The sequence below is a fragment of the Leptonychotes weddellii genome, chromosome 8 (assembly GCF_054177405.1).
Source record: "Leptonychotes weddellii isolate Sample4059 chromosome 8, ASM5417740v2, whole genome shotgun sequence".
Classification (NCBI taxonomy): Eukaryota; Metazoa; Chordata; class Mammalia; order Carnivora; family Phocidae; genus Leptonychotes; species Leptonychotes weddellii.
The window spans coordinates 65758789-65779096 of record NC_138376.1 but is presented as its reverse complement, the minus strand read 5'-3'; the positions used below and the strand labels follow the sequence as shown (position 1 = coordinate 65779096).

Below are 20308 nucleotides of genomic sequence, written 5' to 3'. Positions count from 1 at the left end.
CCAGCATTACCTTGATCCCCAAACCAAACAAAGACCCCACCAAAAAGGAGAATTCCAGACCAATATCCCTGATGAACATGGGTGCAAAAATTCTCACCAAAATACTAGCCAGTAGGATCCAACAGTACATTAAAAGGATTATTCACCATGACCAAGTGGGATTTATTCCTGGGCTGCAAGGGTGGTTCAACATCTGTAAATCAATCAATGTGATACAATACATTAATAAAAGAAAGGACAAGAACCATATGATCCTCTCAATACATGCAGAAAAAGCATTTGACAAAGTACAGCATCCTTTCTTGATTAAAACGCTTCACAATGTAGGGATAGAGGGTACATACCTCAATATCATAAAAGCCATCTATGAAAAGCCCACAGCGAATATCATCCTCAGTGGGGAAAAACTGAGAGCTTTGCCCCTAAGGTCAGAACACGGCAGGAATTTCCATATCATCACTGCTGTTCAACATAGTACTAGAAGTCCTCAGCAATCAGACAACAAAAAGAATTAAAAGGCATCTGAATTGGCAGAGAAGTCAAACCCTCACTCTTTCCTGATGACACGATACTCTATGTAGAAAACCCAAAAGACTCCACCCCAACACTGCTAGAATTCATACAGGAAATCAGCAAAGTGGCAGGATATAAAATCAATGCATAGAAATCACTTGCATTTCTGTACACTAACAATGAGATAGAACGAAGAGAAATTAAGGAATCGATCCCATTTACAATTGCATCCAAAACCATAAGATACCTAGGAATAAACCTAACCAAAGAGGCGAAGGATCTGTACTCAGAAGACTATAGAACACTCAATGAAAGAAATGGAGGAAGACACAAAGAAATGGGAAAACGTTCCATGCCCTCGGATTGGAAGAACAAATACTATTAAAATGTCTATGCTACCTAGAGCAATCTATACATTCAATGCAATCCCTATCAAAATACCATCAACTTTTTTCCCAGAGCTGGAACAAATAATCCTAAAATTTGTATGGAACCAGAAAAGACCCCGAATAGCCAGTGGAATGTTGAAAAAGAAAACCAAAGCTGGGGGCATCACAATGCCTGACTTCAAGCTCTATTACAAAACTGTGATCATAAAGATAGCATGGTACTGGCACAAAAACAGACATATAGATCAATGGAACAGAATAGAGAGCCCAGAAATGGACTCTCAACTCTATGGTCAACTAATCTTCAACAAAGCAGAAAACAATATCCAATGGAAAAAAGATAGTCTCTTCAATAAATGGTGCTGGGAAAATTGAACAGCAACCTGCAGAAGAATGAAACTGGACTATTTTCTTATACCGTACACAAAGATAAACTCAAAATGGATGAAAAGACCTAAATGTGAGATAGGAATCCATCAAAATCCTAGAGGAGAACACAGGCAGGAATCTCATCAACCTTGGCTACAGCAGCTTCTTGCAAGATACAATCTCTAAAGGCAAGGGAAACAAAAGCAAAGATGAACTATTGGGACTTTTATCAGGATAAAAAGCTTTTGCACAGCAAAGGAAGAAGCAAAAGGCAACCTGTGGAATGGGAAAAGATATTTGCAAATGACATTACAGATAAAAGGGCTGGTATCCAAGATCTATAAAGAATTTATCAAACTCAACACCCAAAGAACAAATAATCCAATCAAGAAATGGGCAGAAGACATGAACAGACACTTCTCCAAAGAAGACCTACAAATGGCCAACAGACACATGATAAAATGCTCCATATCACTTGGCATCAGGGAAATGCAAATCAAAACCACAATGAGATACACCAGTTAGAATGGCTAAAATAAACAAGGCAGGGAACAACAAATGTGGGCAATGATGTGGAGAAAGGGGAACCCTCTTACACTGTTGGTGGGAATGCAAGCTGGTACAGCCACTCTGGAAAACAGTATGGAGGTTCCTCAAGAAATTAAAAATAGAGCTACACCACGACCCAGCAATTGCACTACTTGGTATTTACCCCAAAGATACAGATGTAGTGAAAAGAAGGGCCACATGTACTCCAATGTTATTAGCAGCAGTGTCCACAATAGCCAAACTGTGAAAGGAGCCAAGATGTCCTTCAACAGATGAATGGATAAAGAAGATATGGTTCATATAAGCAATGGAATATTACTCAGCCATCAGAAAGGATGAATACCTACCATATGCATTGACGTGGATGGGACTGGAGGGTATTATGCTAAGTGAAATAATCAGAGAAAGACAATTACCATATGCTTTCACTCATATGGAATATAAGGAATAGTGCAGAGGATCATAGGGACAGGGAGGGAAAACTGAGTGGGAAGAAATCAGAGAGGGAGACAAATCATGGGAGACTCTTAACTCTGGGAAACAAACTGAGGGTTGGGGAAAGGGAGGTGGGTGGGGAGATGGGGTAACCGGGTGATGGGCATTATGGAGGGCACGAGATTTGATGAGCACTGGGTGTTATATGCAACTAATAAATCATTGAACATTGTATCAGAAACTAATGATGTGTTATATGTTGGCTAATTGAATTTAAATAAAAAAATGAAAAATATTTAAAAAAAGATCTTCTGTCCTTAGAGAAATGCAAATTAAAATTGTGAGATACACTTCCAAATTAAAATGACCAACAATGCCTTGTCCTGAAGTGGATATGGAGGAAATTGACCTCTCATATATTACTGGTGGGAATGGAAAATGTTAAAACAATTTGACAGTTTCTTATAATGTTAAATATATATTTACCACGTGACCCAGCCATTCTAATCCTAGATATTTACCCAAGTTAGGAAAACATGTCTACACAAATGTTCAGAGCAACTTCATTCATGATAGCCTAAATCTGGGAACAACCCAAATATGCATCAGTCTGTAAATGCATAAACAATTTGTGGTATATACATAAAATGGAATCCCACTCAGTAATAAAAAGGAACAGACTGCTGATATGTACACCAGCACTGATATATTGCAAAACCTTAGGTTAAGTATTTCTTATGAATTCTGGAAAAGATACAACTATAGTGATAAGATGAAGGTCTCTGTTGCCAGAGAGTTGGATGGAATTGAGTGCAGTTGTCCGGAGGAAACTTTTCGGGGTGATTGAGTGCTATATATCATGATTTTGGTAGTGGTTACGTGATTTTATCCATGTGTTAAAATTCACTCGTTAGGGGTGCCTGGGTGGCTCAGTCAGGTAAGCATCTACCTTTGGCTTAGGTCATGATCCCGGAATTCTGGGATGGATGGAGCCCCATTTGGGGCTCCCTGCTCAGCTGGGGGTCTGCTTCTCCCTCTTCTTCTACCCCTCCGCCTGCTACTACTTCTGTCTCTTAAATAAATAAATAAAATCTTTTAAAAAATTACTCATGAATTTTATTCATTATAAATTATCCCACAATAAAGCTGAACAAGAAAAAACAATTTTTAAAAAATGATCAAACTTCCTTTAAGTCATAGAAAGATTGGAGAGAATAACAGGTTTCATTCTTTTTCTGGACTTTCACAAACAAGGGTCTGCATGCTTTGGCAGAAAAAGGAGCAAGGCCATCACCAAGCAGGTAGGTATCTAGCTTTGCCCATCAGTTGAAGATAAAATTATATTCAGAAAAGAAGTAGTAATTTTGCTTAAAATAAAGTAAAAATAAAATTTCCCTTAAGAGCCCCAAATTTTCAATTATAAAGTAAGTTACAGTGATGAAAAGTACAGCATAGGGACTGTACTCAATAATACTGTAATAACTTTGTGTGGTGACAAATGGTAACTGCACTGTTTGTGGTGAGCAGTGTGTATGTAGAATATGTAAAATTGTCCAGCTTCTATGTTATACACCTGAAATTAACATAACATTGTATATCAACTGTCCTTCAGTTTAAAAAAGTACAAAGCATACTATAAAAAGTAATTGATATATTTAATTTTTTAGCTTCTTATTAACCATTGTCATTTTAATTCATTTTAGAAATATAAACCTGGTCGATGTGATGATATTTTGAAATGGAAGCCTCCCAGTCTGAATTCTGTGGATTTCCGCCTAAAGATAACAAGAATGGGAGGAGAAGGGTAAGTATGCACTTTTGCCACCATTTTTACATGAAATCATACTGTTTGTATAAGGTTTCACTGTTTACTGGATACTTTACATATACTTTACCCCCGCAAAAGTAAAATACTTTATTTTTACAATATACGTACATACCTATACATCTGATTTTCAGCTGTTAGAGCTACTAACATTTTGTATCCTTTAAACTTTACTAATTTTGGTCTTCAAAAGTACAGTTATTTCTAATATAAAAAATGAACTTTGTTAAATTGTAAATGTGACAATAGATTTTACTTGACAATTCCTGCCAATTGAATTATAAATATATGACCATGGTTGTTACAACTAAGTGTTTTGAAGTCTTTTTTACTTTGAAAGAAACTACTTCAAGCTTACATTTGCATAGCAAAACATTTCTCCATAGTTTAATTGTTGACTTTCATTAAGATTTTTCATAATGTATGGGCGCCTGGGTGGCTCAGTTTGTTAAGTGTCTGCCTTCAGCTCAGGTCCTGATCTCAGGGTCCTGGGATCAAGCCCCACATTGGGCTCCCTGCTCAGCGGGGAGTCTTGCTTCTCCCTCTCCCTCTGCCTGTCTCCCCAGCTTGTGCTCTCTCTCTCTCTGAAAAAAAAAAAAATCTTTAAAAAAGATTTTTCATAACGGTTGTTTTTTCATTTACTGGTTAATCTTACTTATATGACTTTATTGGTTGCTATTTTAGAATAAAGGTGCTTTAGCCTGAATATTTTCATTGTTTTTCCAAAACCTTGTTTTAGTTCACCTTGTTCCACAAATTATGACCTTTTATGTAAGTAAATATATAGCACGAAAATAAGAAATGTTTAATCAAGGAAATCATAAAGAGAAAGTAAATAAGATAACACTGACAGATTAAAAGTTTACTAGTACATGATATGAAATCATTTTTACTTGCCAAAGGTAAACTGCAGATTTGCTTTTTGTAGCTAATGGAACGAAGGATATGTGATCAGTTATATGAATCCAGACTCCAGAAGATAGTTTCTTAAAAGACTGTGCATTTTTAGATAAAGGATACTGTGCAGTGTGGTGAATCCTAAGTAAAAAAGGGAGTTTAATAAATCATACGAGTGTCAATTTTCATAAAATAGAGTATTTAATATCTTATATCCTTAAATAAGAGTCTCTGACTTAGTAGCGAAGTATAGTTGGAACAATTATCTGGGGCCCCAAATACTGTTGCTTAGGTATTTTACTCTGTATTGGTCTGAGTTCATCCAAGGATACATAGATAAAGTTTTGACTGTTTTGGGGATTGCATGATATATATATATATTTTTTCATTAAATAATATCAAAGATTAGATAAAAGAAATAGCATTGACAACCCACAATATCTGTACATCAGATTCTTTGTGAGAAAGAATAATCTTAAGTTTACTTCTTATCAATACTTATCCAAAAATATTATTTCTCTTATTTAATTTTTGGATAACTATTGATATTAATATCAATACCAATTAATAGTTTGTTATTAAGCATCAGCAAATGCTTTATATTAATATGCTATTCTTAATAATATTAATAATTAAATATTACCAATTTTTTAAAACTGCCCCAAACTGTATACATAAAATCTTTGGATAAGTGTTGATAAGTACTGAATTCAAAATCATTCTTCCTGACAAAGTATCTAGTATGCAGATATTCTGAGTTGCCAGTTCGCTGTGGAACCTACACATAAGTAGTTAAGCAAGCTGAGTGTAGGCTTGATGTGTTCTCTGGGAGTTCCTTTTAGAAGTCTGCTGCACTTCTAAAACAGTGGAGGCTGAGGGATTAATTCTGGTAGGCTGCCTGCATCTTTCTTTTTTTTTCCTTAAAAGACATAGGTGAATATGGTTCTTTGGAGGAAATAAAAATTTTAAATCACTTCATTACTTAATCTTCTATTTTGTCTAATGCTATATTTATAATACTTTGTTAAGCAGTGTAAATCCTTGTGTGTGTTTATTTAAATTCAGTTAATTAACATATAATGTATTATTAGTTTCAGAGGTAGAGGTCAGTGATTCATCAGTCTTATATAACACCCAGTGCTCATTACATCACGTGCCCTCCTTAATGTCCATCACCCAGTTACCCCATCCTCCCATCCCCCTGCCCTCCAGCAGCCCTCAGTTTGTTTCCTATGATTAAGAGTCTTTTATGGTTTGTCTTCCTCTCTGATTTCATTTTGTTTTATTTTTCCCTCTCTTCCGCTATGCTCGTTTTGTTTCTCAAATTCCACATATCAGTGAGATCATATGATAATTGTCTTTCTCTGATTGACTTATTTCGCTTAGCATAATACCCTCCAGTTCCATCCACATCATTGCAAATGGTAAGGTTTCATTTTTTTGATGGCTGAGTAGTAGTCAATGGTATATATACCTACCCCATCTTTTTTTTTTTTTTTTTCTTTACATACCCCATCTTTTTTATCTGTTCATCTGTCAGTGGACATCTGGGCTCTTTCCATAGTTTGGCTGTTGTGGACATTGCTGCTGTAAATATTGGGGTGCAGGTGCCCCTTTGGGGTAAATATCTAGTAGTGCAATTGCTGGGTTGTAGGGCCTTGTGTGTGTTTCATTGATGTTTTGTGGAGTTTTGAAAAACTTTGTTTTGCTTTTTACAGATCATAATTCTTAGCACTGAAAAGCTACATGAGGCTATATATAGGATGTCCATTTTCTAAGTAGCAAAAATGAGAATATCTTTTTCTTGCAGTTGTCCACTGCAGTTAAATATAGCAAGATATAATTCAGTTTAATAGTTTGTCATCCCAGTTTTGCTTTGTTCTTAGTATGTTTTTAAGTATATTTTGTTCTTTTAAAATTTTACCTAATTTTAAATGTCTTCTTACCAAAAAAAAAAGGAATTACTTTTAATTCTTTTAATTTTAAACACACCACAATGTTAGCACTTAAGGTGATTTTATGATAGGAATGTGCAAGTTATATTTGTGTAGGTACATAATTTATTTATGTAACATGGGTGTTAGTTTTCAAAAATAGGGTATTTAATATGAAATACAGTGTGATAACTATTACATAAAGCATGTGTTATTCAGTTAGCCAGCATAATATGCTTTTTTAATGTAAAGAATGTTATGTATTATAGCAGTTTTCACTAAATAAATGAGCTTACATCTAATGCTTATGGTAGATGCTGTATGTTAGAGGGCATTTTAAGAAATATGCCTGTAATAGTTTGAAAGGAGAGTAGCCATGTCTCTAAATTGTAAGACAAAGCATGTGACCAGTGAAGTGGTACTAAGATATTAAAATGCCATGAGACAAGCTCATTTCTTTTCTTGATTGCACTTCTAAATATTTCTAAATCTAAAAGCTAATCTAATCTAAAGCTTAGAATGGAGTAGAATGTCTTAAAAAGTATAATACAAGTACCAATCCTTGAAAATGTCTCCATTTTTTTTTTAATGAAGTCTTAGGCTTTCAAAGTATGGTTTTGAGTTTTACTCAGCTGCTGTAATAAAGTGGGTATAGTATAGATTCTTGTTAGATTAAAATTTAATACAAATAGAAAAATGTGTTATTAAATGCCCTGTCGGCAATTAAAATCTAAACTTTGCTTTTTTTTTTTTAAACTCCTTTTAGTATCATTTCTGATAATTTGGGGTATATTAACTTTGATTTATCATGGCCTAAAATAACTTTTATATATCTTAGCTATTTGCATTGTATTGAACTTTATAGACATACAATAGAGATTTTTATCTGAGAGCTATGTGTTTTAAAAAATATTATGGGTTTATATTAACTTATCTATAACCAAAAACTGGTCATTGTGTCAAAAGCTAGAATTACAAAGGTCTGTTCTTGAAAGTGCAAACTCTTGAGTACAATGTCAGTGGCTTATGGTGAGTAGTATAAATTTATTATTTATATAGCATAGTAGTTTAGAGCACAGATTCTAGAGTCAGACTGCCTGGGTTTAAATATCCTTATTAGCTGTGTGACCTTGAGCACATTCCTTTTTTCTGTGCCTTCTATTTCTCATTCATAAAATAGAAATTGACCTGATAAGACTTAAGATTTAAAAGGATTAAATGAGCTAATATATGTAAAATAGAACAGATGGCACATGTTAAGCATTTAAATGTTTGCTGTCATTTTTGTTTTAATTAAAATAGATTTAAAAGTCCATACTTCCTTTTTGTTGCTCCTGCAATTCTTTTGTTTGCTGAACTGTGTAAGTTCAGTTTTCTGTGTGAATTATTTCCCATTTGATTCTAATCCCTATTAATTTTTCCCTTTTAAAGTACATATATCTTCAACTTACTTGTGTAATTAATCATAAATTGTTAAACAGCTGGAGAACAAGAACATAAAGTCACAAAACTTTTATTTGTAGATTTTTTTGGTAACAAATATCTTAAAATAACCTTGGCTATATGTATAGTGGTTAAGAACACAGGCCTAATGGTTAGGAACATGATGTTATTAGCAACTTGGCCCAGACTGTATAGAATCAAATCCTAGCTTCAGTCCTTTCTTGCTGCTGTTACTTTCTTGCTAATCTTTCTAAGCTTCCTCATCTGTAAAAATGCCCATAGTAATAGTTCTTATCTCTTGTTGTGAAGATTTGCTTATACTCTATAAAATTGCAGGAGTTAACAAAGTAAATATGGGTTCTGCCATTATAGACTTTATATTTACAAGCTATTGAGTTAAAATGCAAAAATAATGCTGCTTTTTTAGGTTTGGTAGGGATTAAATAAAATGATACATGTGAAGAATACAGCATAGAATCTAATAAATGTTTATTTTTGTCATTTTGATGGTTATAGTTATTAAATTAACCTCAGCAGACTGTGTGGTTATATCATAGATTAAAAGTATGCCCTGTATAATCAAGTGGTGGGGGGGAGTGTTCTAAAGGAAGAAGTTGCACTTTTCTGTGAAAAGATAAAGATATTTGCTCTAATAAAACATTCTAAAACAATGAAGTTTAATTTTTCACCCATCACATTGGCAAATATTAACAATATCCCTTTTGATTGGGTTGATTGGGGTGTGAGCAAATAGGCACTCTCTTATTCTGTTTGATAGGAATGCAAATTGGTACAACTCTTTTGGTGGGCAATAAGGTAGCATATACCCTGAGGAAGTATGCTTCAAGTTTTGTGGAAGGAGAAGTCTTATTTGTCTTCTGCATAGTTGTATTTCTAGTACCTAGTATGGTAACTTGTATATAATAGACACTGAAGAAATATTAAATGGTGAAATGTATGTGTTTATATATATATATAAGCAAAAATACCAAAAGGTGTGTGTATAAAAATTATATTGAAGTATCACTTATAATAGGGAAATTGAAATATTTGGTGTCTTTTTTTTACTGTATAAATCTTTTGAGATCTCTGTATCTTCATGTGTGTTTCGAGGAAAGTTGCTAATAACATCATAAATAGTGACTTTTACAAATGGGTCCAGCCTGTTGAGATACAAGATATTCTTAGAGGTTTGAAACTGAACTCACGTCTACTATCCAACTTCATTGTTTGATTTTATATTCACACATAGTTATGTGATATTAATAGATTTATCAGTTTGGGCATAGTAAAAAACAAAAACCACAACAGTTATTTTAACAGAATTAATTTAATATGGAGAATTGTAATCAGTTATTAAAGAACTTAAAAGGCAAAGAAGTGTTGAAGAGATAGTAACTGTAAGAAGCACCTACCATGCAAGGAAAAAAGGAATGAGGGTGAATTACTAAAATATAAAAGTTTGAAGGGGGCCCTATAGAACTCATTAGAAGGTTACTGCCAGCTGGTGGTGGTGTTGCCTCAAGATCTTGGAGGATAGATCTTACGGCTCTGAATTTTGACATCTGAGGAAGGGTACAGTACTGGCTAGCAGGTGCTGATTTTTCAGAGGAGGCCCAGTGAAGCTGGTTCTAGGTCTGTGGGAAAAACTTTAGTGGAGCCAGCTGGTACTACTGGGATCAGTTGTCACCCCAGGGTAGAAAACTTGTGCAAACAGGAGAGAGTAATTTCCTTCTTTCTTCTTTAGTCTTTTAGTACCCTCCCTCACCCACCAAGAGTTCTAGAATAACAAATTGGAGCATACAGAATGAGTTTGAAACCAAGTGACAATAGTTTAATATTAGCATAGTACACTTCTTTAGTTTACTTATCCATTCACTTCTACACATACTTTAATTTCCATAGAACAGCAAAAATATTCTTTCACTTGAGATGCATATATTTATTCTCTTACTATTCGAAGTAACACAGATAAGCAATTTATCCTTACTAGATCACATAAGTATTCTAGATTAAAAAAAATTTTTTTTTCTCTTTAACACTTCTACTAACATTACCTTCTATGGACTTATGGGATGTCTTATTCATTAGCAAAGGTTGCCGTAAAACTTACTTCACAGCAAAAATAAGTGGGGCAGTAGGCTCATAGCCTTGAAATTCACTGGTCTTACCTCCCACCTAGAAGCATCTGACTTAACAGAACAGTAGGATGGTTAGCTGAAAATTCAGTTGCAACACCAGTTAGAAGACCACACTTTAATAAAAGGATGGTGTTCTCACTGGATGTGGGACATGGTTTTAAATCTGTATCTAAATATACAGCGTAGTTTCTCCCTTAGCCAAAATACATGAGTCAAAGAACCGTCCTCATTGCAATATGATTTCTGACTATCTACTCACAGAATTTTTGTTTCCCATCCCAGCAATTCTGGTGTAGAAATTTTGGTTTGCAAGTAGGAATGCTTCTGTATCAAGGAACACAAAGTTTTTCCACTGAATTGGAAATTGAAACTGCTGGTTGACCATTTTGTGCTTCTCATGTAACTGAACCAACAAGTGAAAAGAAAGAGAGAAAGAGAGAGATTGATTAATTGACTGATTACTGGCTAAAGTGACCAATTCTATTACCAAAGAAAAGTTGGATTGCTGCTACAGAAACCATTAGAAAGGACTACTTGTGGAACCTAGGGTTATTCTCTGAGGTACCTCTGCTTCTTAGTACTTCCATGTCCAACAGTAAAAGTTAATGAAAAACTATATAAACAAACAAACAAAGAGGTAAAACCACTGAGGATAAAAATCTATCCAGAATAAAGGTTTTGTGTCACCCCACCAAGTAAAAAGTCTGGATCATCTCAGAACAAAGGAAAAATGAAATGGACAGAAAGGAAGTTTCAGCTGTGGTCTTATGACCACTGTCAGGACTGCTGATGTTGACTAACTTAAGGATTCAGTCATTAAGTAACAGGTATTTGTATGCAGCTGTGACCGAATTTGAGGAGTGATTAACATTGCCCAGAGACAGATATCATGACTATCTCCTAGAAATGAGTTTGTTCCAACTGCCCCTATACTTCATGGCTTAGTGGGTTAAATAGTACCCCTTTCATCATGGGCAATTTAAGTCATCATATGGTTACTTGTTTCCCATGATTAGGCCTTCAGTATCTTTCAAGGTCCAATAACAGGCTAGGATCTGTTTCTCAAAAGAATTATGATCTTTAGGAAGTGGCATGGTTTTGCTCTAAAGCCCTGAAGACTGGTATGATTCTCTTGTTGGGGTTTGCCCAAAGCTCTGGACAATGGATATACTGGGTTATAAGGTTCAAGTAATAGAACAGCTTATACTACAGCCTGGATTTGTTACAGAGCTTTCTTTTCCTCTGATCCCTTATAAATGCTTGTCAAGCATTGTGCCTCACTCCCCTTCCCCCTTTTAGTGGTAAATGGTGTGCATGTAGTAACCTCTCTTTCACCTTGGAGAGGCTATCTGATGGTCTTAGACCATTGGATTCCTAGAAATCTTACTTCAGTGTTGAGCCCCTTAATTTTTGTGTATTTTCTTTCTCAACTTTTTTTTTTTTTTAATTTTATTCATCTACTTGAGAGAGAGAGAGTGAGAAAACAAGTGGTGGGGAGGGGCAGAGGGAGAGGAAGAAGCAGACTCCCTGCTGAGCAGGAAACCCCACATGGGACTTGATCCCAGGACTCTGGGATCATGACCTGAGCTGAAGGCACACGCTTAACTGACGGAGCCACCCAGGCTAGGTGCCCTTTCTCTCTCATCTTCTGTCTCACATATGTCTTACTAAGGCATCCAAAGAACTTTATGCTTCCTCCTCCTCATTTTTAATAAGCATAAGTCCAAAGTCATCAGTGTTATGGATCAGTGTTTTGTTCTGTGTAATGTCAGAATGATCACGGTCTCTGAAAAATATAAAGATAATAATCAGTTTTGTAAGGATATAGAGAAATTGGGGCCCTCAAACACTGAGATTGTAAATTGGTGCAGCCACTCTGGCAGTTCCTCAATGTTAAAGATAGACTTACCATATGATGAGCAGTTCTACTCGCAGGTATATATCCAAGAGAAATGAAAACCTATATCCACACAAAAATCTGTACATGAATCTTCTTAGCAATACTATTCATAATAGCCAAAAAGTAGAAACAATGCAAGTATCAGTCAACTAAAAAAATGGATAAATGTGCAAACAAAATAGTTCTTTTATTCATCAGATTTAGTATACTGGATCCTCTTAAGCAAAGGGGCTCTGGATTTTACTACTTAGGTTTCAGTTTCGGCTCTGCCCCTCTTTACTTAGGTTATTTAATCTTTGTGTTTCTTGCGTTTCTACAACTGTATAATGTAGATGATAGAAGTGCCTATCTCTTGTTGAAATTTAATGAGAAAATAAATATAAACATTTAGTCCACTGCATGTCACATAATAAATACTAAATTATTAAGAAAACACGACTACTGTCTCTGCGAATTATACTATGGCAAAAAGCGGGAGAGTTGATGGCCATGAATTATGTTGTTGGTCATGCCAGGCAAAGGCAAATATCTTCTGATAGTACCTCAGTTAATATAGAGACAAAATATTTGCCATCTTACTGTAGTTGTATGTAAGATTTCAGATTGTGTTGATTTGCTTCATTAAAGATAGCACATCAGAAACAGCCGCAGCATTTGGTGTCACAGCCTGATTGAATTTGTGGTAATTTGTAATCACTCTTCACAATCACCCACCTTTTGTATAGGCTAAACAGGTAAATTAAATGGATATATGATTGATATTTATCACTCCAACATCTTTTTAAGTCTTGGATAGTGGCACTGATCTCTGCACCTGTCTTGAGGATGTGGATGCATTATTGCTTTTGCTTTAGATCCGTGTCAGGGAGTACAAGTTCTAGAGGCTTTCATTTGGTTTTTCCTGGAATAGTGATGCTTATGCCTTGGGTCAGAGAGCCAAGGTGGAAATTCTTCCAGTTGCCAAATATTTCTCTTCCAATTATACTTTCAGGAACTGGAAAATAACCATAGGTTACATCCGTGGACATATTGTCCTATTTAGATTTAAACTTGAGCCGGAAACCCATTTATCACCAGATCACCCTAAGCTCTCTCTCTAATTGACAGACCATGATGGCATTTCCTGTCCCTGATAATTAATGTCAGTTTAAAGTGTGTATCTGAGTCCCTGACTGGTCTGAATATTTCTTTTTTCCAGTGCGAAATCACCCTAGCAAGCACTGCCAGTGTTTTGAAGAATAATTCGATGAAGATTTACAGCAAGGGTCAGCACACTTCTTTTTAATAAAAGGCCAGATAGTAAATATTTTTGGGTTTGCAGGCCATACAGTCTTTATCTCACTTAACTCTGCTGTTGTAGTGCAGAAGCAGTCAGACAATATGTAAATGAATGAGTGTGGCTGTTTCCAAGAAAACTTTATTTACAAAAGCAGGTGCTAGGATAGATAAGGCCTGCGGGTTGTTGTTTGCCAGTGGTGGATTTATATTATATATACTTGAGGTAGTGTTGCTAGGTCCTTCTTCAGGGGGACTTGGCCTCTCCCTTCTAGTCAGGAGCTCAGGTCTTTAACCTGTTTAGGTTTGTGCATTTGAAGTTGAGAAATCCAGCCTAATAGCAAGCACAATGAAATCAGTAGAATCAACTATATGATTTTACTTTACCTCCTATTGACCCTATTGATTTACTTTACCTACCATCTATGAAGATGTCCTACTCTGCTGACTAGAATGTTTTTTTTTTTCTTTTGCTCAGGTTTATTTAAAAAACAGAATGATTAATTCTCTTTTTCATGCTGTTTGAACTAGTGTTTTTATTTTTAAGAAGGAAATTAGAGTGGTAAAATATTCCAAGTGTTGAAAAAAATGTTCTTGTATAAGAAAGCATTAAGTCAGCAAGAATATAGCTAATAAACTATTTGGAAAAAGTCATTTCTTTGCTGAGCAGAGTCTTTTTCTCTTTTGTTTTTTCCTCTCCTGCCTCTGTTTTGGAGTGAAATGCTTAACTTTTATTTTATATGTTATTAAGTGAAATTAGAGATAAAAACACTAATATAGCCAATGTTATTGCATACTTAATGACTAAACTATTTGGCATATAGTTGGTCATATTTTTTTTTTGGTATGTAACAATGGCTATTTTCATCTTCTAACAAATGGCCCATAGTAACTGCTTTAGTTACCTTATTTGAAATATTCTCATCACCTAAACTTTTTTTTTTTTTTTAAAGACAAATGCTTCCTTGGATTTTAGTCCTTTAGCGGGTTTCTGTATTAAATTCTTGATTATGTTTTATTTCCAGTGTGGGCTGGGAGAGGAAAGGAGGAGCTACAGCTGACTTTACAGTTCCTCTGCCTGGCTTTCTATAGTAGGTATTACTAATTCCTGTTAACGCTTTCATTTCATCACAGAAAATCTTTCCCAGTCCAACTACCAAAAATAAATATCATCGTCAAAGTGCCTATGAGTAACTAGTAGGAGAAAAGGGGCATGTGGTTTCAAAACATCTGCATGTGACTTCTCTGGAGTCAAATTACTTCCTTACACTTATTAATTGAAAAGAGAAGTTGGTATCATCTTTTTTCATCGTTTGGTTCTTTGGAGTTTAACTTTTATATTTATTCATTTTAAATTATTCTTTACAATAAGAACCTTTTGCTTGTGTCTTTTGCTCTAATCTAATGTACGTTTTCCTTAATTGCAGTTTTTCTCTAAGTTAGCTTTTATGTTATGAGAAGCTTGTCACTTGGTAGATACCTCTGGGGAATATTGTATAGATTTAATACTATTTAAATTCCTACTTGAATCAATCACATTCAGGGTGTGGGGGAGAATTTACGTAACTTAATGAACATACTGTTCGACTGTAGGCCCTCTGGAGGGGTGAGATGGAGAGGACTGTAAACAAATTTTGAACTCCTTTTTTTAGTAGATTTGTTTTTCACAGTGTGATTTAGAAATGTAAAACTGTTTTAGAAGTGTTAGGGATTGAACAAATGAGTACTCGTTTTAGGAGTCAGGGTTCTCATTGAGGAAAGAGGAAGACAAAAATATGGAATAGAAGAAGGCAGTGAAGAATTCTATGGAATGGATTAGAATTTTTAAAATAATAGAATATGTATATATGTGCACACACATATACAAATATATAAGCATATATAAACGTATCTAAGTGAGTACTATGTATGTATGTGGGTAGTACACACAAGTAAACACTTTTCCTAGCTCTGTCCCCCTGATAAAACCTAGAAGCAGATGCCTTAGTTATAATGAGTTTAGCACCAAGATGCTGCTTTCTAATATCATTTCCTACTAAAGAGAACCAGATATCCTCAAAGAAGGGGCTTATTGTAGGACTAAGCACAGAAGTTGAAGGATGACCTTAGAACATTTTTTATGCCAGAAAGTAAGAAAGTGGTCAAAAAGATGAAAAGGAAAGTTGGGGACATGTTGAAAGGATACAGGAGCTAACTAAAAGTGACTCCCACTGGCCAAATCTAAGCCAGTATGAATACCAAAACAATGAAGGATAGTAATGAATTACAAACCTTGATAAAAATTGGAATCCATGAGCCCATACTGATAATAAATGGGGAGAAAAGGTAGTCTTGCTTAGAGTAGAATGCTCATTGGTACATGTGGAAGGAATCTTGGAGTTGGAAAACATTTTGCCACCATCATAGTGAAGATTTGCTCAAGCAAGTATAATCAATGGATGCTAAGTCCAGGAGAGAAATTTTTATGAGAAGCAGAATATTTTTATGGTTGTGAAATATCTTTCTATGGATTGCCTCTAACTTAACAAGGGGAAGAATAGTAATTATTCAGTTGAGAAATTGGATAACCCCATGACTGGCTTATCAAAATTAACATTAGCAGTGAGGGGAAAATTGGCATCATGTGTTTCATTTACCTGGTATTCTGACTGTGGGTATATAACTTGAGTCTAACCATGAGGAAACATTAAACAGATCCCAAATGTAGAACATTCTATGTTTTTGAAAAAGGGTTTATATTATTTAAATATGTCAGTGTTATAAAAGACAAAGTCTGAGGAATATATGCATAAAATGTTGCATATGATTTCAGGAGATCAGGTATTACCTGGAGCAATATACACATTGCAACAAAAGTATAATATCTGAGAAGGTTGCCTCCTCTACTTCTTTGCTAACCCTTTCCTTGTTGAACATTAATTCATTTGTTCTTTCCTATTTGCCAGGCACTGGAGTATATTCAGTGAATATTTTCTAAATTGAATTTCTGAATTACAGTTACTACAACACTGTTATAAAATTAATTTTGGTAATTTTCTATCAAACAGGCTTTTACTTATTATGGAACAATTCACAAACACTTCTACCAAACATGAATCACTTAAGAGCTTTTTATTTTCCTCTTCCTTATGAGGAGGGAACATCTTCACCTTTTTTAAAAGCTGCAATATAGTGGAAAAAACTATCAAGTGAGTAAGAATGTTCTGGGATAACTAAATTTGATGTATAATAAGGAAAAATAGATTTGAAATCCATTTAAAATAGTTCTTAAATATATATCTATATATATATTTATATATCTATATATATCTATATATATATTTAAGATTTTATTTATTTGACAGAGCGAGATACAGCAAGAGAGGGAACACAAGCAGGGGGAGTGGGAGAGGGAGCAGTAGGCTCCTGCTGAGCAGGGAGCCCGATCCGGGGCTTGATCCCAGGACCCCAGGATCCCGACCTGAGCCGAAGGTAGACGCTTAATGACTGAGCCACCCAGGCACCCCCTTAAATCTTTTAAATCACGCAAATAATCGTGTCTAACGTATGGCATACTGGAACTTAACAAAATACAAATGCTTATATAACAGATGGAGGTGCCTAAGGCTGTTACTTAAACTTGTAAAGATAGGGCGCCTGGGTGGCTCAGTTGGTTAAGCGACTGCCTTCAGCTCAGGTCATGATCCTGGAGTCCCGGGATCGAGTCCCGCATTGGGCTCCCTGCTCGGCAGGGAGTCTGCTTCTCCCTCTGACCCTCCTCCCTCTCATGCTCTCTGTCTCTCATTCTCTCTGTCTCAAATAAAAAAAAAAAAAAAATCTTGGAAAGATAAGTAAAAGTTGCTTTTTGGAGCCTGAGGTTGGAAAATTTCAGAGTTTAGGATTAATTTGTGAAAGGTGTTACTTAAGTTTAAATATTGTCAAAATCCTGTGGTATAATTTCAAAAAGAAAAAACTTTTATCTTTTTAACCAGGCACATTTTGTTGCCTTTTGTTTTTATCCTGTTTTCACTGAATTTTAATTAGAAAATCTTGCTTGTAAAATCTTGACTTAAAAAATTTTTATTTTGGGCGCCTGGGTGGCTCAGTTGGTCAAGCGACTGCCTTCGGCTCAGGTCATGATCCTGGAGTCCCGGGATCGAGTCCCGCATCGGGCTCCCTGCTCAGCGGGGAGTCTGCTTCTCCCTCTGACCCTCTTCCCTCTCGTGCTCTCTGTCTCTCATTCTCTCTCTCTCAAATAAATAAATAAAATCCTTTAAAAAAAATTTTTTTATTTTGTTAACCTTGTCTTCAGTATCATGTGTTGACTTTTCTAGATATACCTTGGACATACTGATGATATTTCACTACTTGAGGAATGTAACATTTTCTTTGTATTTATTAAATTGAGTTTTTAAAAACTGAATTAGTGAATTCCTTTATCCCTTTTACTAGTTCTTCCCCTTTTATAAGAAGTGTTTTAAAGCCTTACATTATAACCAAGTTCTCTTTGTATATCTATTACCTTTATATTTAGATCCCATGCTGCTTGAAATGTTCAGATTTTAAAATTGATATTTCTGCCCCCCCGATCATGCCTTCTGTCATTATATCATGTACCTCTTTATTCTTTTTATTGCCTTTAACCCTAAATTCCTTCTAGTCTGTTACTAATATTACCTCTTATGCTTTTTTTTTTTCTTGAATTTGTTGGGTGTTTTTTTGCCCCTTTATCTTTTTTGTTTCCCTGTGGTAGTTCACAACTACAGCTATCATGCTAAAATCTTCTGGCTTTGGGACACAGGAAATACATGATCACACATAAGCAGGGACCAGTCATTGTTACACAGCGACAGTGCAGCTGTGCATATTTGATGACTAGTCCTTTTATGAAATCAGTGGATAATGTAGCAGTGTGGTATAGTAGATGTCCGTTGTTGAGCTAACATCTAGTTAAAGACAATTTTTTTTACAATCAAATTAGATAACTTTTCTAGGGTTTCAGTCTGAGGATACAAGAATTCTAGAAAGCTAGTGATCCCCGCTCCTCTTACTTTCCATCTCGCATTTTCTACAGCTTTCACTCTGGACAGTTTCCCTCGTATTGCTAGCACTTAGCTTCAAATGGGCAAGCTAGAAGAAACTTCAAAAGCCACATACTCTGAGTTTTGCTGCCATCTTACTGAATTTTGTAGATACATTTTAAGAATGTAGTGATAAAGTGTGATTTGTATATGGTCAATATATTCATTCTTTTTAAACATCAAACCAAATTCTTTGTTGGAGAAATTCTATTACTTTGTTTTAAGTTTGTTCTTGAAAATGTGTTTGGTTTTATTTAACTCAGTTTTTAGCTAAGAGAATTTTGTTCTTTAAGCCACCTTTAACAAGAAAATTTAGTTCATTCAAAATTAGTGCGCTAAGGTATTTGGTTTTATTCTTTCTACCTTTATTTATATTTATTATTTATTTTACCTTTTTTCCCCTTAAAAAAACCTTTCTGTTTGATTACATTAATATTCATTGCATTTTCCTCCTTGTTAACTTAGGAATTATATGATACTTTTTTCATTATATTAGTGGTTACCTTTCCTTTTCCTACATTCGTAATTAGATATATATTTCTGTATTATTTGAAAATAAGATACCAACTATTTCCCCTACGAAGATGGTCTCTTCACTCCCTCCTGCCCACCATTACATCAGAAACTTGGAATACTTTCTAATGCTTTACCTTTCTCTGTTTCTCCAGATGAAATCCTTGCAATGTTTTTATTCTCACTACCGTCCCCAACCCTAAGTTTTATTGGAATAATATCAGAAATTCTCCCCAACCCAATCCTATAGATATTACGAACATCTTAATAATTTTGCTTCAAGGCTGTTTTTTGTGGGGTTTTGTTTGTTTGTTTGTTTTGTTTTTTAGAATTTGTCTTAAAACCATGCATACTTCTTTTATTTCAAGAATATATTTTTTGACTGTTGCACTGCACATTTCCAGTTTGTCATTATCTAATTTAAATCTAATAGCATTTATATATTGTAAGATTCATTGCCTACCAATTTTCTCTTTCCTTCATTTTTTGTTTCTTGTTCAGAATTCATTTGTTCTCTGGTTAATAATTTCTTGAGTATTTTTCTCTCAAGAGTATTTTTCTTAAGTTTCTCAATATTAGCATAGGTTATATATTACTCTTAATTTGTGCATATCTGCACATATCTTTCTTTTTCCTGACAGGTTAATCATGTCTCACTAGAATTCCTGAGGTGCAGCTGTTTTCTCTCTTTTTATTGTCCTTTGGCTCCATTGCTAAAGATGAGAAGTCTAATGTTACTTTGGTTCTTTTTCCTCCCTTTATGGGCTATTTTGTTCTTATGTTTCTTTATTGGCTCATTGGGGTACAGGTCTAGCTGTTGGAGTGCTGTAAATGGTGGCAGCCCACACAAGAAGGAAAAATAGGTGTTCTTTACCCCACTGCATCAATTATATAGAGGTTTCTAGTTCTCTGCACTAAAAGGGAAAGCCTCCCTGCTTCCTTATTCTGCACATTCTCCCATCTCAGGCTTCAGACATTTTCAGCCTTAGCTTCTAATGGGCCAGGAAGGCCAGGCACATCACCTGGGGCTGATGTTTCCCTTGTCTCTAGGATTTTCACAGATTT

At 35.0% G+C, this 20308-nt stretch overlaps 1 protein-coding gene across 1 annotated transcript in view; it reads left to right on the top strand.

The window, feature by feature from the left end:
- RNGTT (RNA guanylyltransferase and 5'-phosphatase) overlaps nt 1–20308 on the top strand; it is a 282512-nt gene that overhangs the window by 149651 nt on the left and 112553 nt on the right. The window contains 1 exon segment of the mRNA XM_081829361.1: nt 3959–4059. Within this exon segment, the coding sequence (XP_081685487.1) occupies nt 3959–4059 (101 nt within the window).